Raw genomic sequence first — 15535 nt, 5'->3', positions numbered from 1 at the left:
TTTCACATCAGAGCGTGTTACAGACCGGCACCATGTGACTACATTAATATTATTTTGAAGTATTAAAATGTCAATAGATGGGAAAACCCAACGGCCCTTTGTCTGAGCTGGGGGCAGGGGGACTTGGGGGACACTTTATTTGCAAGGTGGTCGTGCGGTGCCTTACTGCAGCCAAAGGAACAACACACAAACACACTCTGGCTTTAAATATTTCAAGCCCTGCCTTTGTTTCGGAATAATGCGGGGAGGGGGGGGCAATATTTCGGGCCTGCTGGGGGGGGGGTCTTGGAGAACTCCGTGAACATTGAACAAATAAGCAAAAGCAATATTTTTTTTACAAGCAAGTATAAGAAAATGATTATTTTCTTCAGCTGGTGCAGAGGCTTCCTCCCCCTGCGCACCCCCCTGTGCACAGCACTATTTTTTTTTTATATTTGTAACTTAGGACTGGAGTGTTATTTCGTCCTGAACAGTATTTTCGATACTTTCTATGAGAAAGAAAATGAAAATTAATACAAGAGCTGCGGCTCACAAAAGAAGCCATTTGTCTTCTTGATTATCTATTTGCTTGTCAGGCTATGAGCTATCGCAGGAGCCAGCTCCTTTGTAATATAAAAATACACAGAAAACCTGCAAACACCGAGAAACATCTGTGCAAAAATTAGACTCATTAATGCATTAACTACCTTGGAGAAGGAGGGTTTTGGTGGGGTGTTTTGTGTTGGTTTTTTTTTTTTTTTTTTAAATCGAGAAGTCTCTCTAGAGAAATCCAACGCTACATCCATTCCTTACAGCAAAGCAAAGCGCTAATGACTACCTCTGTTTTGTCTGAGACCAGTTTGGGAAGAGCATATTAATATATGCTTAGAACAAATAAATCATAATATGTAAGGCTTAGCAGTACTTAAGGCTGATATACCCTATAGTCAAACATCTTTTGTTTTCATTAGGGAGCTGAGGCTGTGCCATGGACAACAGAAATCCCTGTAAAAAAGAAACGTGCTGTTTAATTAATTTCTTTAGAAGAGATATTTTTTTCTCATCAGAACGAAAAGATCATTCACCACCATCCCCTCCCCCTTCCCTCCCCCCAAAAAAAACCACACAGGGTCAGATTCACAATGAAAAAATTTATTTCCAATTGCGCTTTTTTTTTTGTCTGTTTGGTTGGTTTTGTTCTTTTTCTCTGCTATTTACAGGTAATCCTGGACACCGCGAAGGACAAAGGGAGGGGATGGAGGCGGGCGGGGGGTTGGGGGGAGCCTGGCCAGACCCCTCACCCCGTGCTCACCCCAAGGCGGGGGCAGGGGGGGGAGCCCTCACCCCTCCGGCCCTAATTCACATTTTCAGTACAAAACTGGGCTAAACAGAGAGCAGCCCCCACGCCCACCCCCCGCCGCCCCTCACCCCGGGCTGGGGGGGTGAGTTCAGGTGCCAGTGGTCACCCCCTGGTTTCTAACCTCCCCCTTTTGCCCCCCCTCCCCTCCTGCCCCCCCTTTCCCAGACTCACAATTAACCTGCTGGACTCAACAGAATGGCCGGGGGGGGGGGAGGTCCTCCTCCTCCATCACTCTCCATCCTCTCCCTTTCTTTGTCCATCACCCACTTGACCTAATTTTCCTTGTTTTTCCAGGGGTCCGTGCCCACCCCCACCCCCACGCAGCCCCCCCCCCCGCTCCCCATGGTCCCCGTCGGGGATTTTGGGGGTGTTTGTTGGGTTTGGGGAGATTTATCTTTTTTTCCCATTGCAGGGCTGCGCTGGAATCGCCGCGTCTTTGGGATGGCGGGACAGAAACTTTCCGTTTGTGGCTGGTAGGCAAGAAAAGAAAAAGAGAAGGGAAAAAAGAAGGGGGGGGGGGAGAAAATCCAGTTCGTCTTGAAGAAACTGAGCCTCATTTATTAAAGTGAGCGCTGGTTGTCGAGGTAATAGCAGACATAAGGTCCATCCTTTGTACGGGAGAGTAAACATGACAAATGGGGCAGAGCTTGGCGTGATTAAAGATGAAACAAGGATCCATCTTAGCCAAATCTGAAAACTACTATCTACAGCCTCCTTTTAATGGAAGAGAGGCGCAACGGCACAGCTCTGCTTTGTTGCAGCTGAGTCTCCCTCTGTTCCCCCTATAAATAAAGAGCACCCCTCCTTCCCTCGCTTCTTAGAGCATTTAAAAATAATAAAAAAAAAAGTCCCCAACAAATTACAATGTGTTCCCTGCACACGCACGAACTCACACCCACAAACACGCACACTCCATCCATCCATCCATCCATCCATCCATCCATCCATCCATCCATCCATCCAGGGAATAGTTATAGGCTGGTGGCTGGTCCATGGGATCGGTTTTGAGATCCTCCTTGTGGGATCTGCAGGCTGGCAGAGGAGCTGGAAGAATTAGACCTGATCTTGGTATTGGGTAACTTGTGATCTTTTTTCCATTTCATCCTCCTGTTCTGGAACCAGATTTTGATCTGGCGCTCGGAGAGGCAGAGGGAATGGGCGATCTCGACCCTGCGCCTCCGGGTGAGATAGCGGTTATAGTGAAATTCCTTCTCCAGCTCCAGGACTTGCTGCCTGGTGTAGGCTGTGCGGGAGCGTTTCGGTTCCCCTCCTGAGTAATTGGGGTTTACTGAACAAACACAAAGGAGGAAAAAGAAAAAGGAAAAAAAAAAAAAAGGGTGGGGGGAGGAAAAAAAAAAAAAAGAGCAGAAGAATTACTGAGCTGTTCCTTTAATGGATCCTTTCCCCCCCAAAAAAAGCATCGCACGTTCTTTTGGTGGGGCGATACACTCAAAAAAATACACCGCAAACCTTCTAAAAACGTACCCAGACCCTATCTCCCAATCTCCACCTCCATCCTCGCTGCTTGACGTGTATTCCTGTCTAAACGTTTTTATAAGGTCCCCCAGACACATTTTCCATGCCCTCTGCGCGTGTATATACACACATATACACACCCCTGCTCGAGCATCGCTCTGCTATCCCCAAATCTTTAAAGTTCCCCCTACACACATGCAAACAGGCAAACACAGACACTCCTTTTTAATAAATATCACGCTAAAAAAAAAAAAAGGGGGGGGGAGAAGGAAAATAGTAAAAGTTTACTCAACCCGCCACTTAAATACAAATTACGAAAACATAAAACTTAACTTATGAAGATTCAAGAGCCATAAAAAAAAGTAGCCTGCAAGAAATTGGAGGAGGATGGTAACAGAGACTTCAAAGGCACATGGCCAAGCAGAGCAATAAAAATTTATGGAGGATGTAATTATACCGCTCTGCAAACAGGCGATCGTAAATCTCCACGAATGGTTATTTTACAACTGGTGCAATAAGATTTCTACAAGACTTTGAGGTGCTACTCAGTATAAAGCAAAGCCACTTTAGTTCACTTACCCGTGCTTACATGGACTTTTTTCATCCAGGGGTAAACTACCGGCTCTTTGCAAGAGGAATTGGAAGGGCTTTGGTTCAGAGAGTTTTGGCTGCAGGAGGGTGGTGGGCTGGGGGTGACCGGCTCGCAGGGATGGTTTGGCTCAGAGAGGTGGCTCTGCAGTCCGGCCGGAGGATGGACATGACCCCGGGGGGATAACACCGCTGCTTGGTGGCCGGAGCTCTGACAGGACGAGTAGAGCTGCTCCTTGCAGGCTGACCGCGGCTGGTACATCGCTTCATGTTGGAAAGTGCTCTCTCGCCTCTGGCTGCTGTAATATTCCGGCGAGTGATTGGGAAGGTAATCGCTGTGGGAATACTCTTCACAGGGTGGGAACTTGGGGTCCACATAGTTGGAGTTGATCAAAAACGAGCTCATGGCCATTAATTTCTTAGAATTGCACACACGAAAAAAAAAAATATATCTCTCTCCTAAAATTTATTCCTGTCCCCCCCTTTACTCGTTTTCCTGTTTCGTGAAACCCTCCTACTTACTGTCAAGTGAACAAAGTTGGAGTCCATGTGACAGCGCGGGCCAATGGCGAGGTGCCCTGCGATCCCCGGATAAGGAAATCTGCCCAGCCCGGGCTCTCCCGGGGCCCCCAGCATCCCCCAGCATCCCCGGGGAGGCGACCGGGGGCGCCCGCTCCCCTCCGGCCTCCCCCGGCCCCGCCGCCGCCGGGCCCCGCCGGCCCCGGGCTCCGCAGCGCCCCGTGGGCGAGAAGCGGGGCTCCCCCCCCACCCCCCCACCCCGGCCCACACCCCTCGGGGGTGTGTCCTGGCTCAGGGCGGGGGGGGGGGGGCCGAGGGGAGGGAGGGTGGGAAAAATAAAAATCCCCCCAAACAAAAAAAAAAATTAAAAATAATATAATAGAGGGTAACCCCGCTTTTTTTTTTTTTGGGGGGGGGGGGCTGCGGCGCCGCTGCCCCAGCACATGATCCATGGCGGTCCCTCCGGGTGGTGGCTGCATCTCATTCCGTCCTAAGGTGATACGGGAAGGGACATTGCGCCCCGAGCCTGGCAGAGATGAATAGGGCTCGTTCGGGATCGATAAGAAATTCATCAGCTAATTCGGGGTACCCGGTCTCCTAAATCACATTTAGCTGAGCTCTGAGATTGCCTGGTTTTCCCACGCACCGATGGAAAAAAAGGAGCCCGTCCTCCAAGCAAGAAATCAAGGACTTGATGAACAATTACAAAAGCGAATTAGCCCAAGTCCTAATGCATCTTCGCCTCGCCCTTCTTGTAATAAAGACGCTTTAAAAGCCCGAGCAGAGCAGCAGCCTTTCCAGAGCCACCCCCGATTCCTCAAAGCCGTGTTCGGACCCGAAACGCGCAATAAGCTCCCCACGCGCGGCACGAAAGAAAGCAATTAATATATATATTTTTTAAAAAATTTTTTTCTTTCGGTGTCGGTGCTGAGATGCCACGAACTAAAGCACTAGCGGGACCCTGGCTCTCGGACGGCAATAATAACGCCCCTGACCCCCCCATACCCCCCGCCCGCCTTCGCAGCTCAGATTTTATCTCCAAGTGATGATAAAGTTTATCGCAGGAGCGCTGGAGTTGAGCTAAGGTCAACCCCAACCTATTTCTTTTCAGCTCTAAAACAGTTTTCTGGTTAAAACCTTGTTTGCGCCCTTTTAGTTAGAGCTCGGGGGAGGGAGGGGTGGCTTTTTGGGGGGTTTGGTTTGGGTTTTAATGCCTTCTGGGACTGTGACCTGTAGTGTTTGTGTCAACTACATATTCCCCTAGATACGAATTTGTGACCCAACTTCCTTTACACAAATTCGGATCTACAGGGTACATATAGAAGACAGATGCATCCTCCTCGGTCAGAGATCTTCGCCTACCGCCATAATTATCTTCTGGGGCAGGGGGGTAAAGTTTTGTGACTCGAGAGATCGAGAATTAATCTAAAGATGGTCAAAAGATTCACCCTTCAGAGGAAAGACGATTAATTAGAGCACCAACTCAGTAGCCGAATAGCTCATCCCAGATTAGAAAAAACTAGAACTTTGCTACCTTCTCCTCCGTCCCTCCCGCATTAATTTACCGCTGTGCTAAAAAAAAAAAAATAAATCAGCTCTGGGACTGAATATAGAAATATAGACGCGCAACGAGGCTCGAATCAAAATAACCGTCGTTTAAAAGCAAAATGCCACAGCTCAGTCCCCCTCCGTCCTGAAACCCTCGTAATCATTCGCTATATGCAGCGCCCAGATTTCAGCCGTTTTTCGTTCCTGGAGGTCAACCAAGGTTTGGGTTTATACGGGCGGGTGCGGATAAATCATAAGAAAAAAAAGAAAAGAAAAAAAAAAAAAAAGAAAAAAAGTAAAGAAACAGATGAAAAGAAATACAGAATGTAAAGGCAGATGGGACGACAGGTTTTTTTTTTAATGACAGGCAATTCTTTTTACAACCCGAGAAAAAGATCAAAGGCGTTTCATTTCCGAAAAAGGGATATAAAGCAATAAAATATTCATACTGTCTAGGTAATGAACCTTCATTCGGAACTAATGAGGGTAGCATCATGTTGAGATTTCGTTTAAAATTACAGTTGCCCAAGAGATTAAAAGTATAGCATCCTCTCTCCCCCCCCCTTTTTTTTTTGTTTCTTTGTATTTCAAAAGGCAGAACATTTTTTGGTCAAGCATCTCCCGAATTCATTGCATTTAAATGCCACCGCAAAGAGGTTATCAGAGAAATGCGGCGTTTCCCCTCCATTAAAATTCCAGGAAAATATCTTAAATATATTTCATTAGCTACTGCATTTTTTCTTCTACCAAAAAATTAGTTGCGGCCAAGAACGAATGTCCCGCGGTTTTCCCGGACAAATGACACACACCCCCTCCCCGATTTTTCAGGTACTTTAGGGTGAATAGTCGCTTTTCCTGATAAAACGTATAATTCCCAGAAAAACAGAAAAACGAAGGCGTATTTTAAGAACCAAACCCCCACGCGCTCAGGACAAGCCCCGAGCAGTTTCACACGCCCGCGCCACCCCCGGCTTTCCAGCAAAAGACGCGGAGCAAAGCGAAGACGCCTTTTGCACCCAGCGGAGCGTTTCCCACCCCCCAACCCAGCACCCCCGCTTTGCGGGGAGCGGGCAGCAACCCTAAACTGTATCTTCCCCTCTAAAACCTGCCGTAAAAGTAAGAAGCCAAATCAAATCTGCTTGTACAACGTGTAGATGGATGCCATAAAATAATTCTACAGAACCAAACCCATTAGAGCTCTTTCTTCTTTTCCTCTTAAATTTTATTCCTCCTTTCCAACCCCCTTCTCTGATTTATTTTATTGTATTTCCCCGCAGCCAGTGCCGTAGCGATCCCCTAACCGAGGAGAGGAGTCTGAATAGCAACAACTAGGCCTATTCCGTATTTTTAACCCCCTCCCACATCTTTTTTTTTTTTTTTTTTTAAAAAAAGAAACAACCAAATAAATCCGTTTTAATTTTCCTTCCCAATGACAGAACGGCTTTGGCGCTAGCAAACCAGCACCCCTAGCGTTTACCAGAAATCTTCCCCCCACCACACCTCCAAGAAATCTCCCCCTCACCGCCTCTGATCCCAAATTAAAGGCAGCCCTTCTCTGCCCCCCCCCTCCCCCCCTCCCCGCACACCTTTCTCCCCTTCCCTGGGAAACCGCCCCACGCCACGGAAGTTTCTCACAGCAAATTTCTCTCGGGCTCTTTTCCATTTCAAAGCAGACTCAGTGGGGGGGTGGGGGGGTGTGTGTATGCGGGGTCCCCCGGGCTCCCCGGCCTATACCACCCCACCCCAAAGGGAGGCCGGGGGTACCCCCAACCCTCCCCAAAAGCCTCCCAAAGGCACCTGCCAGCGCAGGGGGGGGCTGTTGAACCGCTCCCGCTGCTGAGCGCCTCCTCGGTCGCCTCCGCCCCCCCAGAGAGGGGGCACTAAGCGGGAGGGGGGTCCCCCCCAGCCCGGCCCAGGTGTAACGCCGACGGCGGTACCTACCTTGGCAAAACGTGGGTCCTTCCCTCGGAGTAATCCCCGAGGGGGTTGGGGCGCTCCCTCCAAACTTGGTAAGGTTTTGGAGGCGGAATCCTACAGAACCCCCCTAAACCCCCACCACCCCACCCCCGCCACCCCCCGCCCCGGTCCAGTCTGGGCTATCCTGCTTTCTCTCCCCCGTGTTGCTTTTTCAATGAGATTATTTCGCGGTAAGAACACTAATTTCTCTCTCTCCTTCTTTTTTTTTTTTTTTTTTTTTGTGGGGTTTGTTGGTGCCCCCTCCCCCGCGCCCCCAGTATAAACCACTATTGTCCTTAAAGGCGAGCGGAACTGCTCCTGGCAGCGCCAGGAGGCCCTCTGAGCATTTTGGGGTGGGAAAACCGCAAGTTTTGGTATTAATCTCATAGTTTGTCAGTCTTTGTTAAACAGCGAGGCGTGTCCGCAGCGCGGCGGCCGCCGAGAGCCGCGCTGACCCGCGCTTCACCCCGCGCCGCGCTCCCTCCGCGCCCTCCCAGCCCCGCTCCGCGCTCCTTCATCCATTAGATCCCCCCCTCCCCGGATATATCCCCCCCCCTCGCCCGGAGATCTCCCTCTACAGCCTGGCAGCAGTGAGAATGGGGATTTTATTTTAATTTTTCCCCCTTTTCAGAAGCACAAACCGTTCGGGTTTGTGAATTAAAGTGGGATTCTTACCTCCCCCCATCCTCCCCCCCCCCCGCCGCCCAGCAAACGGGGAGCGCTGGAGGTCTGAGGTGCTTCCTTAGGGCAGAACTTTTAATAAGAAGCAACCGGCGCCTGAGCTGTATAACCGTGCCGAGGGGGGCTGCAGGGTTAGGTAGAAATTAACCCACACCTGTTTTGCAACAGGGAAAGGAAGATTTAAGCCTTGCGTGGTTTCCCAGCCAGCTTCGTGTGTTCTTTTCAGTTGTAATGACAAAAAAATAAAAAACAACCAAATTTTCACCTCCAGCCCGCGCCGGAGGGACGGGGTGAGCATCCCTGCCAGGGGGCTGCGGGGCTTCGCCACCATTTATCTCCCCGTTTAAACCACCAGCTCCAACCCCGCGTTTCTCCCTGCCATAAAGAGGTCATTTGGAAAGTAAATCGGGATTTTAAAAAGCGCATTCAATCGATTGTCCGATAGGGAAAAGGAAAAACAAAACAAAACAAAAACGAAAGAAAGAAAAAAAAAGAAAAAAAAAAGAGAAAAGAAAGAAAAAAGAAAGAACTCCCCCACCCTGGGTTGTCGCTGCAGCCCCTGGCCGGTACCCGGAGACCCTCAACGCGGGCCAAGGCGAGTCCGCCCCAGCGAGGGAGACAAATTAGAAATATCCTTGAAAATGATACCTTTAATTTCCTCCCTCTCCCTTCCCCTCCCTCCTTCCACCTCTCCGAATGAACCCTCTTCGCGGGGACACGCGGCCCTAAATGGAAACTTAAACGTTATGATGTAGGAGTGAATATTATAAGGAAAGTTGCGTCGTGGTGGTGTTTATTTATTTATTTTTTTTATTACCGTGAAATTATACCTGCTTGTTTTAATATCCCGAAAACAAATGGCCTTTATTATCCATTACCTGTTCTATAAACCTGGAGTAGAAATGACTGTTCGAGAGAGATAAGTATAGTAATTACAAGGGCAAAGAGATGAATCACCCAAGTTACAACTAAACGGTAGCCCTTATATAGTGATATTTTATAAATACCAAGCAAATTCATGGCAATTAATTAAACCCGAGCCTTATCACGCGAAACAAAACGCTTTACGTTCTCTTGAATTTCACCTACTCCATGAATATATCCGCATCGGGAAAGCAAATGGATTTTCCAGAATGCCTTTCCCAGGGCTCTAATATTCTCTCTTTCTCTTCCAAGAAAAATGACCCTTGTTATACGTATTTAGTCACTGAAAATATTTAAAAGCCGAGGGGGAAAAAAAAAAAAGCAAATTTGCAGGGCTTTTTTTTTTATTATTCCAGAAGAGTTTGCCTTGCTACGACTGTTTGCTTAAGAAGCTATTGAAAAGATCTTCCCCGGTCCCAGTGCAAATAATATTTAGAGTTTGGAGGGTTCAAAGTCTGGCAGTGTAGAAATAACTTTGAAATGCCAAGGGAAATATTTATTATATCAGTTCATTAAACTGTTGCAATGACCAGAGTGGAGTCACATTTCAAGCAAGAAATATAAAACATTTCATTCAAATTCCGACGGAAAGCGTGCTGCAAAACAAAAATAGCTGCTTCAACCGGACCGAGCGACGAAACGGGCACTTAAAAGCGCCTTTAAATACATACATCGAATGGTTTAAAGCCATCAGCCCCTTGATTTTGCCTATCTGTCACCATTCTAGACCGCTCCGTTGAAGGTAGCGATGCAAACAGTAAATCACGGACGTTCTTTCGGCTAATTCTTGTAGGTTTTTTTGGATGAATATTTGCACTGACACCGAATACGTATTTAAAAAAATGTTTGGGGCTGCGGCGCCCGGGGGAGGCGGGAGCCAGGCACCTTTCCAAGGGGTTTGGAAGGGTTTCCAAGTAAAGATGTTAGAACACATTTACACCAACCGTGGCAGACTTTTTTTTTTTTATTTTTTTTAGTACAGTTTAAACCCTATCCAAACAAAATTGACGCTGGAATGAAAATTATTTTTTAACTACTCGCGTTAATATCCTAGAGGGACCTCCACGTAATTGGATTTAATAAATGCATTTCCCCCTATATTCTGTTAATTCTGTTAATTCGACTCCAAATAGCGTTTCAGGGGTTATCTTAGAAAAATACTAAGAAGTCGCTCGGCGTTTCCTCACGGGAGGCACAAATCAATCTACCTTATTTTCTACAGACATCCCACCCCAAATCCTGCAGCCCTTTTTTTTACCCACCCACCCACCCCCCCCCGCCCCTACGGCTGCGGCTGAAGGTCGCTCCCACCTCGCCATCATCTTCTCCCATCTCTGCCCATAAGCAGAGACTCTTCCTCCCACCTCGCCCCCCTCCTCGCTTTCTTTCTCTCTCTCTCTCGCTTTTTTCCACGCTGACATCAGTCTATCAGGGTTATACACAAGACTGAGTCACGCACAGCGTAAACTTTTGACCCTCAACTTTTTGACCCCTCGAGCTATAACGCTGTACTAACAAGCCCCCCAAGACCAGAGTTACCGTCTACGTCTCGAGAAACTAATGCGGCGCTGGTTTCCCTATTTTACTTATTTTACTTTAAAAAGAAAAGGAGGGGAAAAAATATGGACATTTCTTCGTTATTCCCCCCCCCACCCAGGGGAAAGCAAAAAATCAGAGCTGTGCAAACATTAGGTGTTTATCTCCAGCTCACCCATCGCTGTCTCAGACCGCCGGGTTTGTCTCCCTTTTGCTCCCCTCCACTTTTACATTTAAAATAACAGGAAAGGGGGAGAAAGAAAAAAAGCCTTAAACCACAGCTGCATTATTTCTCTTTTATTTGGGGTTTCACCTGGGTGAGTTGCTGCCTGCGGTAATGAGCCTGCTCTGATTTTGGGGGGGGGTTAATATTTTTTTCCCCGTGTTTGGGGGGTGAAGAGAGGAGGTGTTCCTGTGATTACTTTTGGAGCACCGGAGCTCGGCGAGGAGCAGCGCCGCGGCCGCCCGGGGGGAGCCGGAGCTCGGGGGCAGCCGGAGCCCGGGGAGACGCGGGGCTGGGGGCGGCCGGTCCCGCTCCAGCCCGGCCCGGCTCGGCCCGTCCCTGCTGGCAGTGAACTTGGTCTGAAGCGAGCTCTGCTGGCTGCTTGGGGACGTTACAGGCGAGGCGGCTGAGCCGAATCCCCCTGCCCGGGGTCGCCTTTTCCATCCCATCCCTCCCAAACATCACCCCCCCGCCCCCGTTTTGCAAAGTCTCCCGCATAAACAGAGCCCTGATTTGCACGATGCGAACGTCCTTCGCAAAAAAACCCCAGCGCCGTAATTTGTTTTGACTTGAAGGGTATATATATATGTGTATGTATATACATACACATACATACACATGTTAAAAAGAGATAAATCAAAGCGGAGGGGGGCAACCCATACTAGTCTTATTCTTTCAACGCTCGCTGTCAAAATAGTTTCTTTTTCCAGCTATTTAGGGTAACAGAACACGGGAAAACTATGCAGGGTGGACACCTCCCCAGTTAAGTTCTCAACCCCCTTCCAAATACCATTTATTTAATATTGGCAGAGGAAAGGATGGGGCAAATCAGCTCCGACACCGAAATAGCCACGCTCTGAAAGAAAATTTCATTCTTAAATCCGTTCTAGGACTGGAAAGAGACCCCCAGAGGAGGAGCCAAACCCCATAATAGTCCTTTTCGGGTTCCCTAATTGAGGAGAGACCTTTATCAAGAGGATTTTAAATAATGCCGGCAGCTCCTTCCCTTCAGGTCGGACGTGTAATAAAAAAAGGAAGAGGTTGGGGCTGGGGAAAAGAAAGCAATTTCTCAGCCTGAAATTCAGCTGTGGGGGAGGGAAAGGGGCTCGGGGAGCGGAGCTGGAGGGAAGGGGCTGCCTTCCTTGGAAAGCTTTCCCTTCTTGGGGAGGTCACGGTGTGTCTCTGTGCGTGTAGGCTGGAGTAATTTACAGGACTGTTGCACAAAAAATAGGTGAATAATCAGATTCTTCCTTTAACTAGAATGAAACCCAAGCCCGAGCAGTGCCATTGCGAGTCCCTGCCGCCAGCCCGCCCCCGCCAAGGCAGATAAGGAGCCGCAGCCTTCATTTTTGTGGCCAAGGAAAAACAGAAAACAACGAGAATTTTTTTAAAAAAGAAGGGAGATCCCTTTGGCTTCTCAAAAGCATAATTACCACATTGTTGGTGTGTGTCCGTACTGGAGCAATATCAACCCCATCCAGCCCTCCCCCTCTCATCTGCCAGTCACCAGCACAGCCGGGCAGTGGGACTTGGTATATTGAAAAAAAAAAAGAAAGTATGAAAGAAAGAAAGAAAAAAACCCCAACCCTGGAGCTTATGTTTTCCTTAAAAAGGTGACCCGGCAGCCCCCGGGGTCCGTGTTGTGTTGTGATACGATGCTCACCCTCTCCTCCGAGAGAGGAGCCGGGGCTGTACAAGTCTGCTGACCTCGGAATGATCCCTCTTGCCTATGAATTATTGATGAGATATGAGCTCTGATTTCTCTTTTCAGTATGCAAACCCCATTATACTGTTAAAATGGCGATTTAATCGTTTAGAATAGCTTCGCTTTTTTCCAACTCATTTGTGCCCCTTCCTTTTCATTTAATTCTCTTAATTAAATCCTTTAACAGATTTTAATCACTTTTTGGTGAATAAAATAAGACATCATACACATCTGCAACTAGGTTACCTTGGCGAAGTTTGTTTTTGGTAGGGTTTCTTTGTTTTTGTTTTGTTTTTAGTTTGGCCTGCTCGCTTTCTTGGTCGAGTTTTTAAAATCCGGGTGGAAGGGAAAATTATTTCGTGTTACGCCATACCCAGTGCGCAAAAAAAGCTCTAAAATGCACAAACGCTTTAAAAAAAATCCTAAAATAAATAAATAAAAATAAATACAGCTATTCAAGATGGCCTGACAACGACATTGCAACATCAAGCTGCCTTTTGCATGGAAGGGCTCCCCAAACCGCTCTGTGCTGCTCACAGACACATTTCCCCCCCCTCGCCCCCACCCCAATTTATTGCTGAACGAGCCTGGGGAACGTACTTTAGGGGTGAAATCTCATCATTTTCGCCCTTCAGCAGCGGCCTGGGTATGGGGGTCCCACACACGCCCTGGCACAGGGCCCTGGGGAGATGCCCCAAAAGGCAGCTTGGGGGGGGGGGCAGACGGGCCCTGTAATTAACACAGATGCTCAGCTTGGCTTGTCCGATCTGTGGAACCTGGGATGGGTCTTGGGTGAGAAATAACTGCTTTGGGGGTTGGTTTTTCCTCCCCGGGTTTGGTCGTGTCGTGTGTCCGTCCTCCCCCCGCCAAAGTGCCAGCGAGGTTTAGATACTGTTTACTAAACGAAAGAGGAAACCTCTGGGGATGGGGAGAGGCTAAAGACACATGGCAGGGGAGCAAAAGAAGAGGGAAAAGTGGGCATGGTTGCACCTATTTTTAGTACGTGAGAGATGCTGTGGGCCAGGTGAGCTCACAGGGGCTCCTCCGGGCTGTGGCAGGCTTTGCACATTTGGGGCACACAGCCCCAGTCTACCCAGGCCATCACCGCGCTCAGGTTTGGAGGGTCCTTAAACCCGAGGTTTTCCCCATCTGTGCCCAGAGTCATGGCGTAAAGGTCTGTGCAACTACAGTTTTTTTTTAAAAAAAGATATTTTTCCTTCCTAAGTAGGAACCATGTCCTAGAGATTCTTCATATTCTTAGACCCGATATTAAAGCATTTCATATTTATTCTGTCTTCTACAGCTACGGAAGAACTAATTGTCCCGTGTCTGATGTATGCCATTAAAGTGAGAGAAACGATGAAAAATGCAAAGGAAAATCCCCGCCTACCTGCACGGTCAGAGCTCCGTTTTCCTGTTTACTCTCTTTATACTTCCTTTTCACCAGCAGCTGGGAGAATTTTTTTTTAATTATTATTTCTTTAAAGGATTGGGGCGGGGTGGGGGAAGCCTGTGACCCCTTCCAGGCTGTAAAATGGGAGCAGATGATACCTCCTTATGCCTCACAGAGAGCTGGAGGTTAACACCATGAAGGGGAGGGAGCTCTAAAAGCCCTAAAACCCAGCCTGTAAAATAAATAAAATTAATAACAACCCCCCAAGCCATGCTACACGCTGCGGGTAGAAAGCAGATCTCAAGGACAGGATTTCGTGTGAGCGATGGGAAGGGTGGGGGGTGATACGATTATTATGCCAGCAATAAAACCCAGCCCCTGCTCCTCTGCTGTGCCACAGGCCCGGTGCCACCCCTGTGCCGAGGAGGCTAAAATCGAGGGGGTGGCACAGAGTTGTTACCTGTCATCACCCAAACAGACGTCTCCTCCTCGCTGCAAAGTCCTGTACCTAAACTGTATTCCAAATTCCCCTTGGTCTGCTTTTTTCCCCCCCCTCGAAATAACACGTTGTGTACACCACGCGACCAGAAATGGTGATATTTAAGAGAAAAAAAACCCCACCAACAAAAAAAAAAACGCCAATACCTTGTGCCTCCTGTGATCGGAGTGAAATTGAAGGAAACTTTGCCTGGGACTCTATGAAAAATGCATATCTTTGAGTAGGGATGGGACGATGATGCGGATGATGGATGGGAAGGGGTGGCTGGATGGCTGTATCTATGGATATACGGATGGATGAATATAGTTTGGAAACACGGTGTCCGTGGGTACATGCGTGCATTGAACGTACGGTTGCATTTTCAAACATACATGAAGGCGAAGGGACGCCACTTTTCTTGCCTAAATCGCTCGTTATCATCTGAATCGGTAGAAATTCTTTCTCGTTGCCAGCACAGATCGGAAGGGTGAAGAATTAGCAGGCCATCGCTCGGTCTAACCCCAGCACGATCACACACCTCTCCCCACATGCCCTTTCCTAAAGCGTTCCTAATCCCGTGTAGACAAACCCTCCACAGCCTGGCGTGGCTCGGCTGCTAAATTCACCTTTAAACACCGTGCCAGTGAAGCCCTTTAGGATCCCGTGAAATATCTTTATTACCAACAGAAAAGCAGGCGTCCGGCTTGCTCAGAGATTAGGGAGAGGCTGTTCAGCGTAAACCCAGCCTGCTGAATAGGAAAGGCTCCCTGCACCCTGCTTCCCTTCCCTGAATTCCCAGCTTTTGCATTTGTGTTTACAGGTTTTCAGAGCAGAGGGTTTTCAGGAGTGCGCTGGCCACCCTCTGACTGCTCAGGGAGAAGCCAGAAGTTCAAATGATGATAGCAAAGATACTAGGAGACACATGGAGCAGGACAGGAAAAACAGCCCAAGGAAGGAAAAGCAATCTCCAAAGTGTGCTAAAGGGGGACATTCTGCTTTGTGTAAGAGAGACGGACATGTGTCCACCAAATGTTGTCTTACCGTAAAAAGGAGGGGAAAAAAAATAGAAGCTCGTGACTGCTCCAAATTCTAGGAAACCCCCATCCCCCCAGCACCTCCGCTTTGAACTTTTTTTTTATTTTAAAATTTTTTAAGGTGCGGGGGGGGGG

The 15535-nt window shown here is 48.3% G+C and overlaps 1 protein-coding gene and 1 long non-coding RNA gene across 4 annotated transcripts in view; one reads left to right on the top strand and one right to left on the bottom strand.

Annotated features, from left to right (window-relative positions):
- Positions 1 to 1115: 1115 nt before the first annotated feature.
- The window catches only part of HOXB4 (homeobox B4), a 15770-nt gene continuing 1350 nt past the window's right edge, over positions 1116 to 15535 (bottom strand). The window contains exons 1-3 of one of the 3 annotated variants that reach the window (XM_075116964.1): positions 7412 to 8783; positions 3395 to 3821; positions 1116 to 2627 (exon numbers count right to left, since the gene is read on the bottom strand). In XM_075116964.1, coding sequence (XP_074973065.1) covers positions 2311 to 2627; positions 3395 to 3815 — 738 coding nt within the window. In that variant the 5' untranslated portion in view covers positions 3816 to 3821; positions 7412 to 8783 and the 3' untranslated portion in view covers positions 1116 to 2310. Of the gene's footprint in view, positions 2628 to 3394; positions 3822 to 3925; positions 6951 to 7411; positions 8784 to 15535 lie in introns of those variants that run through there. The other 2 variants (XM_075116961.1, XM_075116963.1) reach the window with 2 other exon arrangements.
- The window catches only part of LOC142067938 (uncharacterized), a 22026-nt gene continuing 20294 nt past the window's right edge, over positions 13804 to 15535 (top strand). The window contains exon 1 of the long non-coding RNA XR_012664192.1: positions 13804 to 13892. This is a non-coding gene — a long non-coding RNA (uncharacterized LOC142067938). The remainder of the gene's footprint in view (positions 13893 to 15535) is intronic.

Source organism: Phalacrocorax aristotelis, chromosome 23 (genome assembly GCF_949628215.1).
Source record: "Phalacrocorax aristotelis chromosome 23, bGulAri2.1, whole genome shotgun sequence".
NCBI classification, from domain to species: domain Eukaryota; kingdom Metazoa; phylum Chordata; class Aves; order Suliformes; family Phalacrocoracidae; genus Phalacrocorax; species Phalacrocorax aristotelis.
This window is presented reverse-complemented; position numbering and strand designations above follow the sequence as displayed.